At 44.5% G+C, this 14,515-nt stretch overlaps 1 protein-coding gene across 1 annotated transcript; it reads left to right on the top strand.

Moving 5' to 3' along the window:
* Positions 1 to 1,875: 1,875 nt before the first annotated feature.
* LOC311126468 (ski oncogene-like) lies at positions 1,876 to 6,121 on the top strand. The gene has a single exon (XM_084200475.1). It carries the CDS (start codon positions 2,354 to 2,356, stop codon positions 3,266 to 3,268), a length of 915 nt encoding a protein of 304 aa, XP_084056601.1. The 5' UTR covers positions 1,876 to 2,353; the 3' UTR covers positions 3,269 to 6,121.
* The last annotated feature ends 8,394 nt before the right edge of the window (positions 6,122 to 14,515 follow it).

Genomic DNA, 14,515 nt, shown 5'->3' with positions numbered 1-14,515 from the left:
TCTTGAGCTGTCTGTATCCTCCTGACTGGTGTTTCTTTTTTAAATAACCTAAATATGCTTCTCTGCATCTCTGCTAAAATCTGGGTAAAAGATTGAAAGGAATGTGAGTCTTATTCAGTACATTTAGTAATTGCTTGCTTTTCTAAAGTCTACCAACCTTGCCAGCAGTCATGCCAGCTGAGATAGTTAGACAAGCTAACTACTCTAACTTGATTGACAGCCTGAAATGGATTCTTGGTAGCTAGTAATGAGGTTGGGAACCAATCTGGGCTAGCTAAAGCCAACTTCATAAAATTGCTAGGTGGTTAGTAATATTTTTTAACAGGACAGGAGGGGGCACATCGGCATGACACCTCAACAGAGACAACCAAATGAACAATATTGCAATGCTGGTGTAGACTGGCATACAGTTCGTTTCATGAATCTTTATAATTCCTATGTTATGTATTATTATATAGCCTAGGCTACTTTACATGGGGGTACATGTGGTCCTCTGTAGCTCAGCTGGTAGAGCACGGCGCTTGTAACGCCAAGGTAGTGGGTTCGATCCCCGGGACCACCCATACACAAAAATGTATCCACGCATGACTGTAAGTCGCTTTGGATAAAAGCGTCTGCTAAATGGCATATTATTATTATGAAGACCCGTAATAAAAAGGTAGTAGCCTATACTCCACAAATGTATTAGGCTGTATTATTTATTCAATTACATTCACGGGATAAATAGCCAAATTGCTAAAGTGAATTACACGCTAGTAACAATGTACATTTTAAATGCACAGTGCAAGTCCAGTTTGCAATTTGTTCACTTTTTCCAATTATTTTCAGGACAACAGGAATGATTAGCTGGACTCCACATTATCCTAGTGTAACACCCACTACACTGCTCAACTGTTCATAAGTTTGAAGTGTGCATATTCATCCATGCCCTCGATGTTGCACATTATAATTCATACTCAAAACCCAGGAGGAAAGTGACTCAAACATAATTGTTTCATTTCATAGACTGTGCTACTACTGTAGGGGAGCTCGTAAAGTATAGCTATGCTTGTGCAATTAATTGGCACAACTACAGGTGTCACTTTATGCAAATACCTAAAATAGGTGGGCCTATGTGTAAAATGAATGGAATTGGAATGGTGCATCCACATAATAATAATAAGTATATATATATAAAAAAAAATATTATTTTTATTATTATTATTGTAATTATTATACATTATTAATGTATTATTATTATTAGTCCTATGTTGCTATGCCTTCAAAAAATGTAGTCCCCTGTAGCTCAGTTGGTAGAGCATGGCGCTTGCAACGCCAGGGTTGTGGGTTCGCTTCCCACGGGGGGCCAGTATGAAAATGAATGCACTCACTAACTGTAAGTCGCTCCAGATAAGAGCGTCTGCTAAAATGAATTTTTTTTTTTAAATAATAATATGTGACCCTGATATCAAATTTTCCCTAGTTTCCGCCATTAACAGTTTAAGCCAGCCTGGAAAAATAAACCTCAATAAATAAACCGCAGTCAGTCGTACAATTTGCATTTCCCCTCAAAGTCAAAATTTGACTGTCTGTTGCAAACACCACCCATCCTCTTTCGGTTACAGCGTTCTTATTACACATCAGTGGGTTACAGCGGTTCTTAGCTGTGAACCAAGTGATTCACGCTTAAGCCTTATGTTTTTTCCGACTTTACAAGGCTGCTAGGAGAAGTGGGGGAGTGACGACTTGTTCCTGGAAGAGCCAGCCTGCGGAGTCAGTCACATTTTTGGCTGGGATTCAATGACTGAGCCAGACACACACAAACACTGAGATAGGGGGGCTGCGAGGGAGAGAGAGAGGGGCGAGTGAGTGAGCAAGCGCAACCCAGCTCACAGACTAGCCATCTCCAGTACACAGGCATAGCGAACAGCGGGGGCAGACGGAGTGTATGCGTCGGGCTATACTGCAGTATTCCACAGTTTAAAGGAGGTTCCAAACGGGTTTTTACTGTGTTTTATACCTGATACATAGAGAGAGAAGGCTTTGCTTTATCGGTCGATACTTTTTCTGGATCTTCGAAAGCATTATTCCTTTTTTGTAGGAGTTTTAGAGGGACGCGTTTTAGATATGGACAGTCAGGAGTGTACTGCAGGGGAAGACTCGCCTGTGTCACCATTCGCTTAGTAGGCTAGTCAACGGAATTGGAAACTCATTGCCCGGGACTTTTTTGTGGATGTTTGATGAAGCGCTTTCTGCACTTGGCTAATTCTCGGAGACCTTGGATTTACAAGGAACCGGAACCAATCGTGGCTTTCAATTGTTTTAGTTTTCCCCAGTTGAAAGGAACTCTCGCTTTCAAAGTCTTAGTGAAAACATGGAGACTGTAACTCGACAAAGCTTCCAACCTCACCCAGGACTGCAACAAACTCTCAAGCAGTTTCATTTGAGTTCTATGAGCTCCCTCGGCGGACCGGCGGCGTTTTCTGCTCGATGGCCACATGACCTCCTGTTCAAGAAGGATGGGAAAGAGCCCGAGCCCGTGCTGCATCTTCCCATGCAGCCGCGGACAGTGATGCCGGGACCCCTCTTCATCCCCTCCGACCGCTCCACGGAGAGGTGCGAGACGGTCCTGGAGACCGAGACTGTCTCCTGTTTCGTGGTCGGCGGCGAGAAACGGCTGTGCTTGCCGCAGATCCTCAACACCGTACTGCGGGATTTCTCCCTTCAACAGATCAACTCGGTGTGCGACGACCTCCACATCTACTGCTCCAGGTGCACGGCGGAACAGCTGGAGATCCTCAAAGTCATGGGGATTCTCCCCTTCTCTGCGCCTTCCTGCGGACTCATCACCAAAACGGATGCGGAGCGCCTGTGCAATGCCCTGATTTACGGGGGCACCTACCCGCCGCACTGCAAGAAAGAGTTCACGGGCTCACTGGAGCTGGAGTTCACGGAGAAAAGCCTCAAAATATACCACGAGTGTTTTGGAAAGTGCAAGGGTCTCTTCGTCCCGGAGCTGTACACCAGCCCCAACGCAGCCTGCATCCAGTGCATTGACTGCAGACTCATGTACCCGACCCATAAATTCGTGGTGCACAGTCACAAATCGTTGGAAAACAGGACTTGCCACTGGGGCTTCGACTCCGCCAACTGGAGGGCATACATCCTCTTGGGCCAGGATTACACGGGGAAGGAGGAGAGGGCGCGCCTAGAGCAGCATTTGGACGACATTAAAGAGAAATTTGACTTCGCCAACAAATATAAGAGGAAAGCATCCAGGGTGAGTTGAACTCGTTAGTTACACAGTGTTGCAAGTGTTGCTACATTATACGAATGTTGTTACACTGCTGTAACAAAAAATGTACACTGCATTGAACGTTTTTTGCTCCTTTATCTTACTTGTGTTTTGTTGTGTTGTGTTCTTGCAAATGCACTGTTATCTCGGACTAAGAGTCAAAGATTTGTATCTCGAGAACAGTATAGACTATTGGCGCAATGATTTGTCCCAGCCATGGTCTAGTTTAGACTGGAGGCGAGTCCTTCCAAGATTGGGTTACTCTTCACATACTGTTACTAATTGTCCACGAATAACAGCTAAACGGCTCTGGTGGCAAAACAACCATTATGTGCCTGTGAAACACTTCTGCGGGTGTCAACTGCTCAATTATATTGGCCTTACTGTAAGTACAATCCCATTTACCAACAAATGGCACTATAATAGTGTTACAACAACTATCGAAACCCATGTGATGTATAGGGTCGAGGAAATAATGTAATCATTTCTAAAGTCGCGAAAACACTGTTCGTATGTGTATAGCTAAAACTCCCCTCTGTCCTGCACGCAGTTGCACGCATCACCCTCCCCCCAGGTCTTGCGGTGTGGGCTGCGCTCGCTCATTCCGCACTTTGCTGTGTATTGTGGCTGACTAGGCTGTGTTTGAGAAACAGGCACTTGGTCGGCCCGTGTTTTCTCAGGTACTTCAAGGTGGCCGTGTCATTAACGAGGGGTTGATCCGTGCGTAATGGCGTGGAGCTCCCATGAGGGTGGTCAGCGCGCCTGGATTAATTAGGGCACGAAGATATGTCAATTGTCTGCCTCGAGAGACCATTACTGTAGTAGACGTCTACTTTGTCAACTGAATAACCAGTAGGCTGCTACTACCCCTTCTGTGTCTGTGTTTGAGCCGATGGGTTAGCCTGCTATAGGCTAGTAGTATCACATAAAGAACAGTCCTGTGCAACAGGAAAATGTCAAAACATTTTTGTTTTTAAATGTATCTCCAAATGCAGTGTTTCTTGAAAATTATATTATTTCAGAGCACTTATATTCTAATGAGAAGAGGGGAGGGAGGGGAGAGACTGGACGATTTACATAGCCAGCACTGTCTGCAAGCCATGATTTCTCTGGTGGATTCCCACAGTGCTTCCGTGGCCGGCTATCAGATGACCCCTAAATGATGTGGAGGGGAGCTTATCAAACATGGGAGAGGGGCTCAGTGTCTCCTCTCCTGCATGCCACCCAAGCTAGCCTTTTTGAGGGTAATTGAGCTTTGTGAACAGTATGGGGGCCTCCGGTGGCCTAACCCTGACTTTTACATTGGGGGCTATAGCCTCGAGCTGCAGCTATAGCAGACAGAGAGCCCTGATTGTAAATCCTATGGGGGATTAGGTCTGTGCTTTGGGGTGGGCAGGCTGGCAAGCAGAGGGCCCCCTCTTCCTCCAACTAAGACTGATAAAAGAGCCCCCTCCACAAATGAAAGGCAAGCATGGCCATTTGCATGAACTGTTACACATGAATAGAGTTGATGAAGCAGGGATAGGAGTATTGTGGTGGAGACATAATATGATCCCAACAAAGGAGAGCATTCACACACACACATACACACACACACACACACACACACACACACGTTTTCCCTTCCCCCCAATTACCTACTTCTTTGCCCCTCTCGGCATGAAAGGAGGGTGAAAGGAGAGTGGGTGATTATGTTAAGAGACTTTTCGGTGGGCCATACAAACAAAGTGGAAGTGTTTACCAACAGGTCTCTCACAATTCACCACCACAGCCTTTACCCTTCTATTTGCCAGTGTTTCAGGAGGGCCAGAGCCTTGCCATGCACGGTCAACACTTGCTCTTGGCACTGTATTTTGGTTTGATTGGGGGAACCTAAAGGACTCTTCTATTGTTACAGGGGCTCAAAAGACACCTGTGTGTTAGTAATTGTTGGTGTAAGCACTCTCCTGAGCCTGGTTTAAATCCACTCTTTATTTAGTATTTTTGTTGTTGTTTTCATTTCTTTTTTTAAAGGAGCGGCTTGGTAAAAGCAATGCTAATGATATAATATTAGCAGAATTATGATAATATTGCTAAACTTCTCTCGCTATAGTAGCCTACAAGTCTCCCTTTGTCAGGGCATTTCACCAGGGGTGTTACCTTGAAATGTGTTTCAGAGAAGTGAGTAAGTGATAGACCGGAGTTTGCTTGTAGCTAGCAGCCGTCTCACAGTCAGACACAGGAAGTGAGCTCGAAGGACTTCCTGTCCTCAGAGACGGTTTGCTTCTCTGAGGTCATGGGCCCTATGCTCGATAGCAGCAGTCTGTGCATTACACACACAGACACACACACCTCAGAGGAGAAATTACACCACAATGACTTTTCAGTATACCTTTCTTATTGCAGCCTACTTCCCACTATAAAGGCTGTATTGGAATTTGCAGTAAAAGTGAATTATCTGTTTTAATCTGAGACGTGAGAGCGCAGGTGTCGACTGTGGGAGTTCAAACAACAGTGAATGAGCGAGCGAGTTAACTCAGGGAACTATTGAATGGGTTCAAAGGTTACGAGTAGGGTGTGGAGCAGTAGGCTAAGTCTCTTAAGTTCACCATGCTGGGTTCTGGCTGTTACCCATGTGGGTCGCAAATATAATCAGTGGCTTTCCATATCAGGATGGTTTGATAAGGATGGCGGCCGCAGATTTAGTAGCTCGTTAGATTTTATTTCACCTCAAGATGGTATGATTTATACACGCCCCATCTGTTGGGGGAGGGAGAGAGAGAGTGTACATTTCCAGCCTCCAGTTGAGACTGAGTTTATGCACAAGCGACCAGGTTTTCCTGCAGCAGCACAGGCTTTTGGTTGCGTAAGTCGAAAAAAGGAAATAAAAAAAATGTCAGACTCAGAGCCTAAAAATCTCCAACTTGAACAACGCTGTCAATGGGTTGTCCCTGTCTGGCCCTGTATTGTAGCAGCTGGTTGGTTGCTCTCTGGTGCGGAAGGGCTATCAGACACTGTTTGGTGTTTTGACAGAAGCCGCATTGGGGAAGCCAGCAGACAAGACTAGTAGTTAGTCTAGGCTGGGAGCGGGGGAGTTGCGACAGAAGTTGCATTCCAGACCCGCCACTCCCTGCGAGGGAGAGGGAGGGAGAGAGGAGACAAGCCCATAACGCAAGTCAACCCTCCTGAATGGGCAGGAATGAAACATGTACCCACAGCTGCACAGCGCTGTTAAAACCAATCTTCCACCGCCCAGGCGCTTGTCTCTCTTTGGGACAGGAAAATTGAGTTATTTTCCCTCCGTGTTTCTTTCTCGCTCCTGGGCATTTGTTAACTAAGGAGAGAGAGAGAGGCTGTGAAGGAGGGTGCATCAAAAATGGTTTTTCGGAAGTGGTGTGTTCTACGTTTCAATCTGTCATCTGAAGGACTTTTATAACGATGGTTTTGGTCTGCAGTTGCAATTTAGTTTGAAAATGTCTGAACCCTAAAGCTAGTCTGAGTTTGTAGCCTCAAAAGGAACATGCACAGTGCAAGCCAGGCAGACCCCCTCTCTCTCTCTCTCTCTCTCTCTCTCTCTGCAGAGTAAGCGCTTTAGCAAGTAGGTCTGGGGGCCTCGTTGTTTTCAAAAGTACTGCTCCCAAAGTGTGGCTGGGCTCCAGACCCCATTTCGCAGGGGCTGAAACCTCCCTCCCACTGACCAAAAATGTCCCAGTGCACCTTGGGATATCTGGCCTCCAGCTGAAGGGGCCGCTTGTTGGAAGGGGGGGGGGGGAAGTGAACTCCCTGAGGGAATAGAGGCCCATGTCCTGTTTCATATGCAAGGCACCGGCACTGGCCTTCTGACAGAGAGCCTTACCCACCATGTGGACAGCACAACAGCTGGTAGCCATGCATATCAATGGCCACAGAGAGAATATCCCTCTTCACTGCTTTCTGGGGGTTTTCCAGTAGGGAAAATGCAGCAACTGCAGCTGAATTAAAATACTCTATACAGCTAAAATACAGCTATTGGCTGGTGGTTTTGAGGTAGTGGTGATGATGTGGATTGATTTAAGAAGGACTTTTTTGCTTTGTGTTGTCGTGAGGGCTGTTGTGATCGCTGAGGAATCATCCAATGATTCCTGTGCATGTGTGTGTCTGTGCATGACCGAGAAAATTATCATATTCTCCAGAAGCCTGCATGGTCCAAGAAAAAGGAAGCTACTAATTCACTTTAGGGCTTAGCTAAATGAGTCCGGCTCCAACCCAATCTCTATCAGGCAGACTGTGACTACTCTGTGTCATCTGGGTACAGTGAGTCCTGCCTTGTTAGATCTGCTTGATGGTTCCTAGTGATCGATGGGATATTGACAGCCGGGTCTTCCCTGTCAAGGGTGGCTGAAGACTCCATCACTCCTTCATTTCCACTACACAACTAGAAGAGACACGGGATGTCTTCTCATCTGACCTCATATCAGTTCTATCTACGTATATACCACACGGGGGGGGGGGGGGTTGTGCAATGAACGTCTCGTCAATGACCGTCTCGTCGCATGATTGTTTAATTATTGAGTTTAGCAGAGCTGTATGCAGGGCCTAAAATTAACACCCGCCGCCTGCCAAATACGGGTAGATTTTGGCATTGGCGGGTAAAATGTATATTTCACCAGCCACGTTGGCGGGTGGTCAGGTCTCTACAGTGCGAGCATTTCACTCGCATTTGTGAATAGAAATAGTCAAGTATGATCACATTTATAGTAAAATAAATACTGCAGTAGCTGTTTTCAAAGTATTTCTGCCGTTTTGTTTCATAGCTAGTAAGTTAATCGCACAAAGCAGAAGAACTACAAATCCTATTCCACCTCGCGCTGCAACACTGCCTGGCTGGGGGCTGTGCGCATGTGAAAAGCTTAATGAAATATTCATTTTTAGGAGTGCTGTGCACAGGCATAAAAGTTAGTTTCAAGTAAATTAGACTAACGTCTACTGAAGTGAGACTTTGTCCTTGTGTTTCTTGGCTATTTACATTGTTTTGTTCACAAGCTACTACTAGTCAGACTCAACGTCACATGCACAAACATGACTGGAGTCATGTTACCACGGTAACCTCCCGCCCTTAAAGGGGAAGGTGAACATTATACCACATTACTTCTTACTAGTAATACATCTATTGTTTTAGAAACATTACAAAGCATGCTCATACATTTGTTGTGTTTTGTTGGTGTAATTTTAGCGGGAAAAAAGCTATTTTGGCTGGTAAAAAATCTGAGTGGCTGGTAGATTTTTTAAAATCTACCTGCCACTTGGCTGTTGGACCAAAAAGTACATTTTATGTCCTGTGTATGTCGAGAGATACTGTATATGGCTCTAAATTTATATACAGTATATACAGTACATTGTTATATATGGCTCTGGCTTTTAGCGCTATACTAAGTGTTTTCTTTCTCAATGAGACCCAAGGCATGGATTTCATACTGACAAACAGATGCCGCTTCCACATTCGGAGGAAAACCTCCCTTTAACAATTTGGATGGTAATTGCTTTTTAGCTTGAATGGTATGCAAATGCAAGTCAATTACATTTCTTATTTGAATTAGCAGTTAAGCTCATGTGAATTATTTGCCACATGTACCACTAAGACAATAGACCTACACAGCAACACTACATGGTCAACAAGTCATCACAACACGGTCAACACGTCATCACAACACGCATTATTACGAGAGGCAACCAGGGAATCACAGGTGACATGCTTGACTGTGGTGTCTGGGAAATTCTTCAAAAGAGTCCGATAACGGCGAGGGAGAAAAGATTAAATGCGCCGATTCCTTTTATTTCCACCCCGCCAGCAGCTATTTTAATTCACAGCCTTTTAAAGATGCACAATGTAGAAATCGCTCCGCCATTTCCTGGTTGCTAAAGTACTAGTAGTTCACCTAATTTCAGTTTATGTGACAAAGCAAGCAACTATAGTGTAGAGAATCATTGTACCATCTAAACTGCTGTGAAATATATTTTCCATCACCAAAAATATTGTATTTTCAGCTGTTTGAAGCTGGTGTACCAAACCGAAAGTAAAAGACCCCAAAACGAAACTTAAGAACGGGAAGCATAGAAATAACGCACATACACCGAACTAAAATATAAACGCAACATGTAAAGTTTTGGTCCCATGTTTCATGAGCTGAAATAAAATATCCCAGAAATTATTTCATGGCCTGCATACTCACCAGACATGTCACCCATTGAGCATGTTTGGGATGCTCTGGATTGACGTGTACAACAGTGTGTTCCAGTTCCGCCAATATCCAGCAACTTCGCACAGCCATTGAAATGGAGTGGGACAACATTCCACAGGCCACAATCAACAGCTTGATCAACTCTATGCGAAGGAGATGTGTCACGCTGCATGAGGCAAATGATGTTCACACCAGATACTGACTGGTTCTATGATCCACCCTGCTATTTAAAAAAAAAATTTTTTTAAGCTATCTGTGACCAGCAGATGCATATCTGTATTCCCAGTCATGTGAAATCCATAGATTAGGGCCTAATTAATTTATTTCAATTGACTGATTTCCTTATATGAACTGTAACTCAGTAAAATCTTTGAAATTGTTGCATTTATATTTTTGTTCAGTATAGAACAGATCTACCGCTTCTTAATTCAATTAGCAGAAGCTCTTATCCAGAGCGACTTACAGTTAGTGAGTTCATACATTTTCTCGTACTGGTCCCCAGTGAGAATTGAACCCACAACCCTGGCGTTGCAAGCGCCATGCTCTACCAACTGAGCCACACGGGTTCCTTAGACTTGCTTTCAATGAGAATTACATATATATAACTCACATTTCTATGCGAATTTGGTCGGGTCACTCAAAAAAGTTACATATTGCAGCTTTAAAATTAATCTAACAGACGGGGCTTCTCTCTCTATGAAATACTTGATAAAACAACAGATCTAAAAGGGATCTAGGTTACTCTTGTTTATTTTTTATAATGGATTTTTTGTTGTTGTTGCAATTTCTGTTTGATTGCTCAACTGTGTATTCATATGGCTAGTACACAGAGCTGTATTTCTGACACATGAAGCATTACCTATGGAAGTTACAGTATAATAATTAGTACACTATCATGTTAAGCTCCCAGGGATTTGGTGTTATTACTGTTGGTCAACAGTTTGAATCCATGAGTCCTTAGAGTATTCTCCCTCTTTTCTAGAAGCTCTCACTGCCTGCCTGCCCACCCCTCCTCCACACACACGGAAAATGGATGTCCGGGGGGGCGTGTTCGAGCGGCAGAGGCCAAGAGGGCTGGAGAGTGCATTATAACCTGACTGCCTGCGTGACTGTGGGGGAGCATTGAACAGGCCCGGGTGTGCTATGTCGCTTCGGAAGGAAAGATGGAAGGGGAGAGAGGAGGAGGAGGAGGAGAGGAGAAGACAGGGGGAGGTCCCTGTAAATGTTAATGTCCACGGGGATCCCTCCTCTCCCCAAAGTGAAAGTAGTGCCAGCAGCTTACCCGGGCTACTGATTTTGGTTTCTCGTAGTAACCGGAAGCTGTTTGCCAGTCCATGACTTCTTCTCGGTGTCATGTGTTTTTTAACAGCAGCCCAGCACTTTTGATGCGAACGATAATGTGCCGTTATTTTGTTGCAAGCTATTTATTATTGATGGCCGATTACCGTAGGCAGCAAGGGCCTCCTTGCTTATTTAATGACATAGCCTGTTTGCAGGATGACTTGGGGTTTGAAATATTCATAGACACATTGCTCTGCCATACAAACTATTGCAATTTGCTACACATTCAACCTCCATCCAACCAACCACCGACCGCCGCCTCGTCCAATCGCCTCAGGGCTTCTACAGCCGTCAGCCAATCAATGAAAGTCTAGTGTAGGGTTACTATTGATGCAATAAAGCATATATATATGCCCAACATGAAAAAACGAAGTCAAACCAAACTCGTTGGTAACCAACAGTACTTGGTTCTGAATGGAATGCCCTATAATAATATTAGTGTGATGCCAGACAGGGAAGTCTCATCAAGTATTTGTGTGTGTACAGTAAACATCCCAGTCTATTTCCGTGTTCGCACAGTCGACAATCATCACCCTCCTTGGAGTGGATACAGTTTATTTTGACTCATGGCCTCATATCTCAGTATATCACCAGGCTAAAAATGAGGCACCGGCGTTCTCGCACGTCTGTGTGTGTGTGTGTGTGTGTGTGTGTGTGTCTGTGTGTGTGTGTGTCTGTGTGTGTGTGTGTCTGTGTGTGTGTGTGTGTCTGTGTCTGTGTGTGTGTGTGTGTGTGTGTGTGTGTGTCTGTGTGTGTGTGTGTTTGTGGATAAAGATAGATGCAGTGTTTGGCGGGCCGTGGTGGAACAGTAGTAGCATGTCTGGTATGCAGCTCTCTCTCTCTCTCGTCAAGGAGTGGCCCAGTTACAGGCACTGTCTTGTCGTTGGCACACACTGGCACACAGACACATCCCCCTGCCCTAAGCACACACTATGAATGACTCGGTTGTTCTGGGGAGTAAGACTAGACTATACTATACTGATAGAACAATCACATACTCTATTTCAGCTGAATTCAAGGCTAATTGTGATAGAAAAAAGGCAATAAAATGCACAAACATTTTGATTTGGATGTGTCGGTAAATGGTATGAATTGATGACACTAGTTGAGGGCCTAGTGGTCCAATTCTGCATGGGTTTGTAATGGGAAAGAGGCTGGTTTTAGAAGGTAGCAGATTGCTAAGGGAGAAAGAGAGAGAGCGAGAGAGAAGGTGGTGCTTTATTGGCATGGCTGGCTGCGGGCGATTTGTGCGGAGTCAGCCCGGGGATCCTCTTTGTGTGACGGTGCTTGGTCACATGACCTCACCCCAAAAATGATGACCCCTCTCGCCCTCTCACCTCTTTCAGCTCGCGTAAGCCAATAGTGTGCCTCAGAGCAGCTCTCACGGGGGCAGATGGCTGTCTAATGAAGGAAGCCACACAAACACACTGCAGCATACAGACTGTAAATATAATGATTATTATGATTATACAGCACTATCACAAAAGCTCATCAGTAGTACAGTAATTTAAAGGTAAAGAAATCTACATTCTGCTTTGGTGAAAGTGTTTAAGATATGATGCTTCGCAGTGAGTTCTTTTTAACGCTCATCTAATCATCTAATGTTTACATAGCCAAGTATCTGTCTGAGACTAAATGGAACATTTGAATAGGAATGGCCTATTCTGCTTCATTTGGTGTGTGATTGTGCGTGGGCAAGTGTGTGTTTGTGTTTGTGTGTGTGTGTGTGTGTTTATGTGTGTGTGTTTATGTATGTGTGTGTGTGTGTGTGCTGTTAGAGGAGATGAGCTCACTGCCTACTCATTTCCATCCCCAACTGGCTGTCTCCCACGGTGATGGAGGCTCGCCACTCCCCGCCTCCTCTCCACACACACACACACACACACACACACACACACACACACACACACACACACATTTTTGCAAAATCAACAATTCCCCGCAGATTGAGGCGGCTTGCAAATTTCACCAACCAATGAATTAAACAGTCAAATCATCGCAATATTATCACATAAAACGGACCCATCACCACAGTACAAGAAAAAGGTTAGCAATTTCAACCAATCACTGCACATTTACAGCATAATATGGTTCAATCAAGCGACATTTAAATAACTTTTTCCCTTGACAGGGCATTTTCGCGACAAATTGGACAAGATCATTGGGGGCAAGGAAATATTCAAGAGGGCTCGTGGGAGCTTAGCTGCAGCCAGGTCAAAGGGCAGCTCCCATGGGCTCTGGGAGGTATTCTTTCTGTGGAGGGCATCAGCTGGGACACTGCGCTCCGCCCACCTCCCTTTGTCACCCCGTCACTTGTCCCAAGCTGCCGAGTCAAAGACGACTGCTCAAGGTCGCGCCTCCTTCGCCTCCTTCGCCTCCTCCTGGAGCTTCACCTCAATCGTGGAAAGCTTGCCGTCAATGTGACTCCATCCGTTGTTGTGGCAGTCTTGAGTAAGACTCATGAAGTAGATATCGTCATTCTTGTTGACTGCCCAGCACCCAAAGGGTCTGCAACTGTAGTACCGGTGGTGGAAAAAGTACTTAATTGTCACTTGAGTAAAAGTTAAAATACCTTAATAGAAAATGACTCAAGTAAAAGTGAAAGTCACCCAGTAAAATACTACTTGAGTAAAAGTCTAAAAGTATTTGGTTTTAAATATACTTAAGTATGAAAAGTAAATGGAATTGCTAAAAGGTACTTCAGTATCAAAAGTAAAAGTGAAAGTATAAACCATTTCAAATTCCTTATATTAATCAAACCTGACGACACCATAATGAACAAACAAAGCATTTGTGTTTAGTGAGTCCGCCAGTAGGGATGACCAGGGATGTTCTCTTGATAAGTGTGTGAATTGGACCATTTTAATGTCAAAATGTAACGAGTACTTTTGGGTGTCAGGGAAAATGTATGGAGTAAAAAGTACATTATTTTCTTTAGGAATGTAGTGAAGTAACAGTAAAAGTTGGCCAAAATATCAATAGTGAAGTTAAGTACAGATACCCCAAAAAACTACTTAAGTAGTACTTTTAACCACTGTGTAGTACTTCACACTTCCTGGCAAGCTAAGCTAAGACCCTTGGGCCTAGCTAAGGTGCCAAGACGGGATAGGCCTACACAGAGTTGGAGTACATTACATTTTGCAGACTTATCCAGAGCGACTTACAGGAGCAATTAGGGTTAAGTGCCTTGCTCAAGGGCACATCGACAGATTTTTCACCTAGTCGGCTCGGGGATTAGAACCAGCGACCTTTCGGTTACTGGCACAACGCTCTTAACCACTAAGCCACCTGCCGCCCTACACTGTAGCACCATTAACTTTAATTTCATCTTACTGTATATTCTATAAGGCATTGTTATAGAAGATCTTATAGAGCCACGATGTAGCCAGCTACAATGTAGCTTACCCTCCTTTTTCTGAGGTAAAAAACGAAAGCAACATTTCCTCAGAAACAATTGAATGTGCGGCTGTTTACTTTTGGCCAGTGCGGGAACTGTGTGGCCTGTGTGGAGTCTCTTGTGTGGAGAGGGCAGGGCGGAGATATCAATCAGTAAACGTCTGTGATCTTTGCTTTGTTTAGTCTACTGACTCACTGCGATGTCTGCCTGCTCTCTGCCTGGGTTAATCTTGCACAAGATTAATCCGATGGGAGATAGACTTAATTGCCCTATCGATCCAACAAAGCACTTGTTCCGAACTTTAAC

This window comes from Coregonus lavaretus, assembly GCF_964263955.1.
Source record: "Coregonus lavaretus genome assembly, contig: HAP1_SCAFFOLD_1453, whole genome shotgun sequence".
Lineage (NCBI taxonomy): Eukaryota > Metazoa > Chordata > Actinopteri > Salmoniformes > Salmonidae > Coregonus > Coregonus lavaretus.
The sequence above is the reverse complement of the archived record's forward strand: the minus strand, read 5'-3'. Positions and strand labels throughout refer to the sequence as shown.